Source organism: Arachis ipaensis, chromosome B1 (assembly GCF_059453495.1).
Source record: "Arachis ipaensis isolate K30076 ecotype BB chromosome B1, ASM5945349v1, whole genome shotgun sequence".
Taxonomy (NCBI): Eukaryota; Viridiplantae; Streptophyta; class Magnoliopsida; order Fabales; family Fabaceae; genus Arachis; species Arachis ipaensis.
In genome coordinates this window covers 142,113,054-142,124,039 of record NC_142436.1, presented here as the reverse complement: position 1 = coordinate 142,124,039, position 10,986 = coordinate 142,113,054, and the positions used below count along the sequence as shown (strand labels likewise).

Below are 10,986 nucleotides of genomic sequence, written 5' to 3'. Positions count from 1 at the left end.
GAACTTCATCTTGAATTAATTTTGAGAAGTCCCCGATAAAGCTCACTTAGTGAACTGAGCTTTATGCTATTTCCTTGCTTTCTTTAGTGCTCAGTTGACTAAGTGAACTGAGCTTGGTGCCTTGCTTTCTCCCATTTGTCTTTGTGAAGTTCAGTTTGCTTTCTCAACTTAGTTTCCTTCTTCCTCAATGTTGCCACGCTTTTTCTTCCCTTGGGCACGCTTTTTGCTTCCTTTGGAACATTCCTTATGCCACGCTTTTCTTCTTTTCTTCTTTCTTCACCTACAAGTAATCAAATCAACAAATCAAAGTATCACAAATTTCACAAGGCTTATAAATCAATTAATTATCAATTAAATTTAGCTTAAACCTCATGATTTAATGTCAATTAAAGGATGGTTGATTGATTCAACGAAACCATGCAATTCCACTCCAAATTACTTACTTACAATGCAAGAAAGTGCATAAAACCTAATAAAAACAAAGAAAAAGACTAGTAAAACTAGACTAAGATGACTTGTCATCACCCCCCACCCTCTAGTGACGAAGGATCAGCAGTGCAGCCAGTCCAACAAGTCGGACACGACAGCTTCAGCCGCCACTCACCAGCCGGACACGTCAGCATCGACCAGCACAGACGATCTCATCCGAGATCGACCTACAGTTTCAAGTAACCTTCAGAACAGTATTTATTATAAAATTAAATTTAATGACTTTCATTAATAGTAGAGTACAACATCCTACTATATCAGTTTAACATAAATTGAATTACAATGAAATGTCATGTTTTACTAAATCAATTTAACTTAAAAGGATTTACATGATAAGGATAAATCAATTTAACTTAAAACAATTTACTATGAATACATACTAAATTGGTTGAAGTTAGATCGATTTTTATAAAGATAATTTTGAAACAAAAATCAAAATAGGACAATGAGATAATATTAGATGCCAAACAATTTAAAAGCTGATTTATCCTTAAATATATTTATACATATTGTTTTGCATTCTTTCAAGGGTTTTTACTTAAATAAATGAAACTGAAGCCAAATTTATTGGATTCTCTTAAAACAATTTTCGAAATGTATTTACCTTTTTCCTAATATTATATAAATCATCTTAGGGTGATAAGGGTTACATAATATGTTAAACATGGGACTCTAAGACGATTTATGCATGCATAGCCTAGGGAAATTAAGAGTAAATCATGCTAGGCCACCCAGGGTTACATGTTACGCATAAATCGTCCTCCCAGAAGGATTCACGTGATTCTGGGATGAAACACAAAGACCTGCAACGATTTACGAGTTAAAGCAAAACTTCTCAAGCCTGGCGCGATTTATAGGCTATTTGAAGGTCCGTAACATATGGAAGCCACGGAGTGTCTTCTTCTTCTTCTTCTTCTTCTTCTTTTTCTTCTTCTTCTTCTTCTTCTTCTTCTTCTTCTTCTTCTCACGCTCGTTTACGCACGGAGTGTCTTCTTCTTCTTCGCCTTCTTCTTCGTGTTCCTCCTCCTCCTCCTCCTTCTCCTCATTCTTTTTTGTGTTCGTTCTTCTTCACGTGTTTTCTCCTTATCGTTATTCTTTTGTTATTGTTGCTGCTGTATTTTTTTGTCTTTTTCTCCTTCTCTCTCTGGTGAAGAAGCAGTAGCAGGTGAGGAAGAAGAGTTTTGAATAGTGCAGAATGAACTGAACACAGTACTCATGGTGAACCGAACACAGTACTCATGGTGAACCAAACATAGTACTCATGGACTCATGGTGAAACAATTGTATAGTACTGAGTGAACGAAACGTAATCCATTATACAAAATCAAATTCAAACAGCTTTTTGTAGAATGAACCGAACACAGTACTCATGGTGAACCGAACCCAATACTCATGGTAAAATAATTGTATAGTACTGAGTGAATGAAACATAATCCATTATGTAAAATCAAATTCAAACAGCTTTCTGCAAAATGAACCGAACACAGTACTCATGGTGAAACAATTGTATAGTACCAATAAACGAAACATAATCCATTATATAAAATCAAATTCAAATAACTCTGCCTACAATTTACATATTATCAATTCAATTCAATTCAATTCAATACACCTCCGTCCATTTAATTCAATTCAAATTAGCAATTGCATTCAATTCACTTCGATTCAAAATTGAATAATCCAAACTTTGTCCGTTTGATTCGTTTCAGAAGAGTAATCCAAATCGCTCTCCATTCAACTGATTTGAAGTTGAGTCATTCATTGTTTCGATTCAGAAGTGCATATCAAAGAAGAAAACGAAGAAGAATAGGAAGAAGATAAATGCAATGTAACCAGATCAAAATAAGAAAACGAGAAGATGAACGCGACTAGAGGAGAACGACGAAGGCAATGCAGATCAATAAGGAAGAACGCGAGCAGAGAAGAAGAAGAAGAAGAAGGAGGTGGTTTACGTTGCAGCAGAAGGTTTATGTTGAGCAAAGTTTTAGGTTGCAGTATGTTATATGTAGCGCGTGTATGACAAACGAGTGAGGGACGAGGAACGCGTATACTGAGGAAATTAATTTGTTAACAACCATGTAAAAAATACATGGATGAAGAGCTTTTCCTAAACAAAAAACAAAAATTGCATGCAAAATATAAGATTTAGGACCAAATCAACAGTATAAATACTACTTCAAGGCTTCTAGATATCTTAAGCTTTTTGTATTTAACAATAAACATCTTTTTTTTTAAATTTAAATAAAAAGTTTGGTACCGAAGTTTTCGCGTTTTGCAGAAGAGATGACCATTGCTTCCCTTCCTTCGAGTGTAGTTAACCGAATTCAAATTCAAATGCGCTGCCTAATGTTTAATATTTTGCTAGCTTGTATTCCAAGTTTTTATAATTTAGAAAAAGAAACAATTAAATGCTGAAACATCGTTGAAACTTAAAAGACTTAAAAAGTAGGATTGGTCAGTGATTTTCTGCCGAACATTGCCGCTTCAAAATTCATTCTGAGATTATCGTTTCGTTGAATCATCAATAACCAATTTCGGCATTTGGAATTCAGCAATAATCGGATTCGAATTCTGTGTAAGAACCAGCAACGTAATTTCGGTTTCCTTCACCGATTCGCGATGGCATAACTGAATCCCCGAATCGGCGGTTGCGATCCTCAACAATGTCTTGGGGATTGGGATGGAAGAGGCCGTCGGAGATTTTCCGACTCACTCTCAACTATGGCAACGACGATCTGACGGAAAATCTCGGCCGCGACTCGAGCACGTACCATTCGGCCTCGTCTTCGACGTCTTCGTCATTCTCCTCTTCTCCTACCGCCTTGAAGGATCAGGAGCTAGGGTTCCGCATTGAATTGGATTGGTCGGCAACGGAGGATGAGGAGCAGGCAGCGCTGAAGCTTCAGTCGCAGCTCATGGTGGCTCTGCCGATGACGCAGGACACCGTGGTGGTGGAACTGAGGCCTCGGGATCCGGAAGATGATGCATATAATACTGTGAATTTGGATATGAAGGTTGTAAAGAAGAGAGATCCTCTCAGGGCGGTCACGATGATCAAGGCTGTTGGCTCCGGCCAGCAGAGCGATGGCACCGGTGTTTTGATTCGATTGTTTCGCTCTGATTTGTCGTCTCCTGAAGCGTCCCCGCTTCCACCGCGAGTTGCTGATTACGGCGACCATTGGAAGAGTTTTTCGGTGCTCACAATTTCCGGCTGTGGCTTGTCAGTGAGTATTTGTTATTGCAAGTCTCTTGTCAAGTTATATTTTAAAAAATTTCCATAAAATATTTGAAGACAATAATATGGTGGTTTTATTTTGCTTCTCTTCAGTACTAATAAAATAATAGTGCAAATATGTTTGCCTGTCTTATTTTATTCTACTTGTTTAATCCTGTGCTCAGAAAGCTCCTTAAATTTTATGATTTTATTGGAAGTCATCTAGTTGAGTTGTTTGTAACAAGTCATGCACAGGTATTTCCAGTAGAGCTTACTCGGTTGCCAAATTTGGAGAAACTTTATCTTGATAACAACAAGCTAACTGTCTTGCCACCTGAGCTTGGGGAGCTTAGACGCTTAAAAGTGCTATCCGCTGACAACAACATGCTTGTCTCGGTGCCTGGTAAGCTTTTAATTGTCCGAATTATTTCCATGGAAAGATAGCAATTCACTAGTAACTTTTTATCACTGTACTTAGAAGAACTGTATGAAGTTTTTAGGATCATCTACAAACTATACTTTAATCACTGCGCTACATTGCCTTAAAGTAACTAAAGTAACAAGCCATGCTAGATATGTTGTGAAGCTCTAGTCTGAACGCAAACATAGAAAGCACAAATGAAATGCAAGCTCTAGCCCTCCTCTTTATCAATGCATTCAAAAAAAAAAAAAAATCAAGGACTGTATCTGATGTCCAGTCCTATATAGCATATATAAATTACATCTTCCCTAAAGTAACTTGGTCTTAAGGATTAACATTTCTCGCAAAAATGCTCATTTAACATCCCCTACGCCCCCCCCCCCCCCCCCCCCCGCCATTTTCTTTTCTCAAATATTAATTTTCTTTTGGGTTTTCAATCAGTGGAACTGAGACAGTGTGTGCAGTTGGTTGAATTGTCACTGGAATACAACAAGCTTGTTCGGCCTCTTCTTGATTTCAGGTTATTTATTTATTTATTAGCTGAGAACCTATGAAGTTGTTTAGGCTCCAAGTAATCTTATTGTTTGACATATGGCAGGGCTATGGCTGAGTTACGGGTTCTAAGGCTATTTGGAAATCCTCTTGAGTTTCTTCCAGAAATTTTGCCACTCAGAAAACTTCGGCACCTTACTCTTGCAAACATTAGGGTTGTAGCAGATGAAAAATTGAGATCAGTGAATGTGGAAATAGAGGTAATATTTCTCCAACTACCTAGACTAATACCTGGCAGTGACAATATTCTCTTAATAACATTTAATGTATTTCAGTCAAACATGTTTTTTCCTTGTCATTGCAGATGGAAAACAGTTCTTATTTTGTAGCATCCAGGCATAAGCTCAGTGCCGCATTCTCTCTTATATTCCGTTTTTCTTCATGTCATCACCCGTTACTGGCGTCAGCACTAGGAAAGATAATGCAAGATGAAGGAAATAGAGTTTTTGTTGGTAAAGATGAGAATGCAGTGCGGCAGCTTATAAGTATGATAACTAGTGACAACTGTCATGTGGTATGTTTTAAAAGGTTTAAACATTATGGGTTCTTTTATCTATTCTACTGCCATCGGTGGCGTGATCATTCTCAATATTTACAGGTTGGACAAGCATGCTCTGCTCTTTCAGCCCTTGCCTCTGATGATTCTGTTGCATTGCAGCTGATGAGAGCGGACATCATGAGACCAATTGGAACAGTTCTCAAATCTGCTTGCCGGGAAGACTTAATATCTGTATTGCAAGTTGTGGTCAAGTTGGCTTTCACATCTAATACTGTGGCTGAGAAGATGTTGACCAAAGATGTTTTGAAATCTTTGAAAATTTTATGCGCCCATAAAGATCCAGAGGCATGTTTGTTTCTTTTTTGATATAACTGTTTGATTCATTTGGTTATGGTTCTTGATTTTATAATTTACATTTCTTTAGGTACAAAAGCTAGCTCTTTTAGCTGTTGGGAATTTAGCCTTCAGTCTGGAGAATCGTCAAATACTTGTTACTTCTGAAAGTTTACGAGAGCTTCTCTTACGCCTGGCTGTTGTAACTGAACCGCGTGTTTATAAAGCTGCAGCTCGTGCTTTGGCAATTCTTGGTTTGTTCTGGATGTAAAATTATCCATATATTCTAAGATGTTCTATCCCAATAATAAGCTTCTTCATGTTATGGTTTTGTAGGAGAGAATGAAAATCTAAGGCGTGCTATAAGAGGGAGAAAAGTGGCAAAGCAAGGCCTTCGCATACTCTCAATGGATGGAGGTGGAATGAAAGGTCTAGCAACTGTAAAAATGTTAAGGGAAATTGAGAAGGGTACCGGAAAACGAATACATGAGTTGTTTGATTTAATATGTGGCACATCCACAGGTGGTATGCTCGCTGTTGCCCTTGGGATTAAGTTAATGACTTTGGAAGAATGTGAAGATATATACAAAAATCTAGGTTAGGGTGTTTCTTAAGAATCAACATGCACTACTTTGCTAATTGGTCTGTTTATTTTCCTGCAATTCTAGAATCTAGATAAACTGATTCAATGACATTTTTAAACAGGGAAGCTTGTTTTTGCTGAGCCTTCTCCCAAGGAGAATGAATCAGCAACTTGGAGGGAAAAGTTAGATCAACTCTATAAGAGTTCATCACAGAGTTTTAGAGTTGTTGTTCATGGATCAAAAGTATGCACTTTTGAATTTTCATTGGCAAATTATTATTATTATTAGAGAAAAGGACAAATAGGTGTCTGACCTTTTGTTCTGCGGACATTTTCGTCCCTAACCATTGAAAAATACTTTTAAGTCCCTGACCTTCACAAAACTTGGACAGATCAGTCCCTCCGTCCAAATGTCTTCGTCAGGGACTGATCCGTCCAAATGCTTCCGTCAGGGACTGATCCGTCCAAATTTTGTGAAGGTCAGGGACTTAAAAGTATTTTTCAATAGTCAGAAACAAAAATGTCTGCAGGGCAAAAGGTAAGGGACTTATTTGTCATTTTCTCTTATTATTATTATTATTATTATTATTATTATTATTATTATTATTCCTCATTTATAAATATATATTTCCCAAAGTTTATGTTATGAAATAATTTTTACATTTGAAGGCTGAGTTCATAGTTCATTCCTTTGCCCGAAGTTGTTTGCTTTGTATAGTTTATATAGCCATGTCAATCAACTATTTCTATTTTTACCCTAAAAGAGAATCATGACTTAATTGTCTTGCAGCACGGTGCAGATCTGTATGAGAGCTTATTGAAGGAAATGTGCGCTGATGAGGATGGTGATCTATTGATAGATTCTGCTGTGAAAAATGTGCCCAAAGTTTTTGTTGTGTCAACCTTGGTGAGCATGATGCCTGCACAGCCCTTCATATTTCGCAACTATCAGGTATGAGGCCTAATATTTTCATTGCTGTCTATTGTGGCTATTGGCCTACAATTGTTTGTGGCTGTTAATGTATTATTTCTTAATAATCTTTCATTATCTTGCCTCCTATGTCTTTACTTCTATCTAAATTGCAGTACCCTACTGGTACACCGGAGGTGACTCTTGCAACGTCAGAAAGCTCTGGGGTCGTATTAGTGTCACCTACAGATGCACAAGTTGGCTATACTTATAAGCGCAGTGCATTCATTGGAAGTTGTAAGCATCAAATATGGAAGGCTATCAGAGCTTCCTCAGCTGCTCCTTATTATCTTGATGATTTCTCAGATGGTACTGAATGCTCTGTTATTGTTTACATCAGTTGGTTGTATTTAAGTTTTCATTATTGACATGTCTTCTCATCCTGGAATGTGACTTAAGATGTAAACCGCTGGCAAGATGGGGCAATAGTAGCAAACAATCCAACAATTTTTGCCATAAGAGAAGCACAACTTCTGTGGCCCGACACAAAAATTGACTGTCTGGTTTCTGTAGGGTGTGGTGATGTTCCACCAAGGGTAATTACTCTTCTCTGTTTTGGTTCTGCAATATATTCAGTATTCGTGAAAGAAGATCAAGGGTTTTGATGATTATTTTAATGGCACACTTGCTTTTTTAGTTTTGTCGACATAAAAACCAGACAGAATGTGATTAGTAATTTCAATTTTAGAGGGTATGTCATTGACAATTAAGCATAGTTAATATTTGATTGTCAAACACTTATGCTGTTTTAGATGCGAAAAGGTGGTTGGCGGTATCTGGACACTGGACAGGTGTTGATAGAGAGTTCATGCTCTGTTGACCGGGTGGAGGAAGCTTTAAGTACATTGCTACCTATGCTTCCTGAGATACAGTATTTTCGTTTCAATCCAGGTATTGTGCTTGTGTTTTGGACTTTGCACTTTGCAGTGCTGGAATGGAAGAATCTTTCTACCAATCTTATTACCATGAATTTTCATCAATTTGCTATTCTACTTCAGTTTTTATTTTCTTTCCTTTTTCCTGGGTAGATAGAGAAATATCTTTAGACAGGACCGATTCTTGACAAGTAGCTTCACTTCTCAAGAAATGATCTTGTGGTTTTCCTTGCAGTTGATGAACGTTGTGATATGGAACTTGATGCAACGGATCCAACTATCTGGCTGAAGTTGGAATCTTGCGTTGAAGAATACATAGAAAAGAATCGTCAGGCATTTGGAAATGCCTGCGAGAGATTGCTTCTTCCTTCTCAGCATGACCGGAAGTGGTTAGAAAATTTGAGATCCAAATCATCCCTGACAAATGAGTCTAATGAGGGTATAGTTGCTTATGTATTGTCTTTTCTGTAAGGTTTGACTTCCCTCGACCCCCTTAAAATTTAAGATTTTTTATTTTCTATTTTTATCAGGTAACAGTAGTCCCACTTTAGGGTGGAGGCGTAATGTACTACTTGTTGAAGCTTCACACAGTCCAGATTCCGGAAGTGTGATTAACCATGCCCGGGTGCTAGAGTCATTTTGTGCTCGTAACAGAATAAGATTTTCCCTTATGCGCGGTTTGTCTGAGACTCTAAAGAAAGTGCCATCGCCAACAAATCTATCTCCATATGCATCTCCTGTTTTCCCTTCTAGCCCACGTCGGTATAGTCCTGATTCTCAGAGGATTGGACGGATTGATCTGGTCCCCGCTTTAAGTTTAGACAGTCAATTAGGAAAACCAACTACATCACCTCCAGTTTCTCCTCGAGGACTTAGACTGCTATCTTCACCTGTCAGACAATTGCACGACAAATTGCAAAATACACCACAAGTGGGTGTTGTACATTTGGCTCTTCAGAGTAACTCAGATGGCTTGATAATGAGGTATTTGTTATTATTTTTAATGTTTTTCTATTCATGATCACCTTTTATTCTTCTATGTGGATGGAAGCATGATGTTACTGGCTTTTCATTTAGCTGGCACAATGATGTATTTGTGGTTGCTGAACCTGGAGAGCTTGCTACGAAGTTTGTAGAAAGTGTTAAACTCAGTTTGTTGTCAACAATGAGAAATCACCGCAGAAAGGGAGCAGCTCTCCTGGCCAATATAGCCACTGTTTCTGATCTTGTTGCCTTCAAGTCTTATTTCCACATAGGAGGCATTGTCCACCGCTATCTAGGCTGTCAAACCATAGTATGTTTTCTTCACCTTATCCTTTGCATAACTTCTTAAAATCAACTTAGTGCATCCATTAGAAAATTGAGTTTGGATATCTTTATGAAGGTTGTGGAAGATGATCGAGAAATTAGTTCATATATGTTTCGTAGGACTGTACCGTCTATGCAACTATCAGCGAATGATGTAAGATGGATGGTATGTGCATTGCTTTCACTTTCATTTTCATATTGTCATTATATTTGTCACTTTTATGTTTACGAAGTTTGAGGTCTTTAAGGGCAACTGTCACATTATGTTGTGCTGGGCCTGGGACAGCTTTCTTATAGCTTAATATGCCTTTGATATTAATTCATTAATTATAAAAAAGGGGGTATTTTGAGCAATCCCCTCTGGATATAAGTCTACCATGACATGAGCTCGGGCTGATTTTGGTAAAGCATCTGTACTGTGTGAGTCAGTAGAATTTAATTTTGTACAGCCATAATTTCGACCATTATGGTGAATGTTTCTATGAGCCAAACGTTTATCTTTTGGCATACTTTTCCCAGATGCAGTGGAGTTTGTGCTGTGTGATATGTGTGTTCCACTGCATAACCACACTTTCACCGGGGTAGCTACTAGCTACAGGGAGGGAGCAGATAAATTGCTAACCATTTTTAAATTAGAGGAATGTAGGCCATCAGAATTTATGTTTTTGGCCATTAGTTAGCCATTAATATTTAAAAATATGGAATAAAGTATGTTGTTGAATTACTAGATTAAAGGAACTAGACTAAATAAATTGAGTTGATGGTTAGGTGATGACCAAAAGCCATAAATTCAGATGGCCCCGTAGATTTCTTTTTAAATTATGTTGTGTCATATATTGGAAAATTTCCAACTAGTTTACATTTTGTACATTCTAACTGGTGCTCTGCATAGGTTGGAGCTTGGAGAGACAGAATCATAATATGCACAGGGACATATGGACCTACTCCTGCTCTTGTTAAGGCCTTTATGGATGGCGGTGCCAAAGCTGTTGTATGTCCTTCAAATGAACCCCCACTGTCTCAGGTGACCTTTGATGATAACGGAGAGTTGAATGTGATGGAAAATGGAAGGTTTGAACTTGGAGAGGATGAAGCGGATGATGATGTCACACCCGCCAGTCCAGAAAGTGACTGGGAAGATAGTGACGTGGAGAAAAACGGGACCAAGATCTCATCATTATTTGACAATGATGAAGAGGAACTGTCACAATTTATCTGTGAGTTGTATAAATCATTGTTCAGGGAGGGTGCTAGTGTCCTTGTTGCTTTCCAAGAAGCTCTGGCCTCGCATCGAAGATTGGGGTATGCGTGCCATCTCCCCAGTATAGATTAATTTGTTTAATTATTTTTAATAAAACTAATTATAATGATAATAAGATATTAGCATGACATGAACGGTTATAATAAATACAAACACAGAGGAAATATACATCAACCCATGTACAGAGGATGCGAAGCATCTGTGGAGTTGGAGACATGATCCTGTAGAATTACATTCTACATTCAATTTTGACGCTGGTTAAGATGTTCTTAGATGCAATTGTTCAAATACTCCTGGTAAAGCTTTGCTAGCCAGATCGTCTGTAATTAAAGTACTCTTATAAATACTGGCTAAACTTTTTACATGTTCCATAGCAAATCGTTTCTATTTTCGGAAGAACCTTTTTATCAAACAAAGGTTGCTGTCCTTCTCCAACCTCCATCAGTTCCTACATAGACACCTTGGAGCATATTAATAATAC

At 37.8% G+C, this 10,986-nt stretch overlaps 1 protein-coding gene across 3 annotated transcripts; it reads left to right on the top strand.

Moving 5' to 3' along the window:
• Positions 1-2,685: 2,685 nt before the first annotated feature.
• Positions 2,686-10,869, top strand: LOC107613542 (phospholipase A I). 3 transcript variants are annotated; one of them, XM_088501996.1, is made up of 18 exons: positions 2,686-3,713; positions 3,959-4,106; positions 4,566-4,644; positions 4,723-4,876; positions 4,981-5,190; positions 5,275-5,520; positions 5,600-5,762; positions 5,845-6,033; positions 6,214-6,335; positions 6,882-7,043; positions 7,178-7,370; positions 7,461-7,597; positions 7,814-7,952; positions 8,172-8,375; positions 8,467-8,920; positions 9,014-9,230; positions 9,321-9,410; positions 10,137-10,869. In XM_088501996.1, the coding sequence occupies exons 1-18, from the start codon at positions 3,153-3,155 to the stop codon at positions 10,575-10,577; spliced, it is 3,909 nt and encodes a 1,302-aa protein (XP_088358122.1). In that variant the 5' UTR covers positions 2,686-3,152; the 3' UTR covers positions 10,578-10,869. The 3 variants fall into 3 exon arrangements, with proteins under 3 accessions (XP_088358122.1, XP_088358121.1, XP_088358123.1); XM_088501995.1 differs by having other exon boundaries at positions 5,845-6,105; XM_088501997.1 differs by having other exon boundaries at positions 3,579-3,713; positions 3,969-4,106; positions 5,845-6,105.
• Positions 10,870-10,986: the final 117 nt, after the last annotated feature.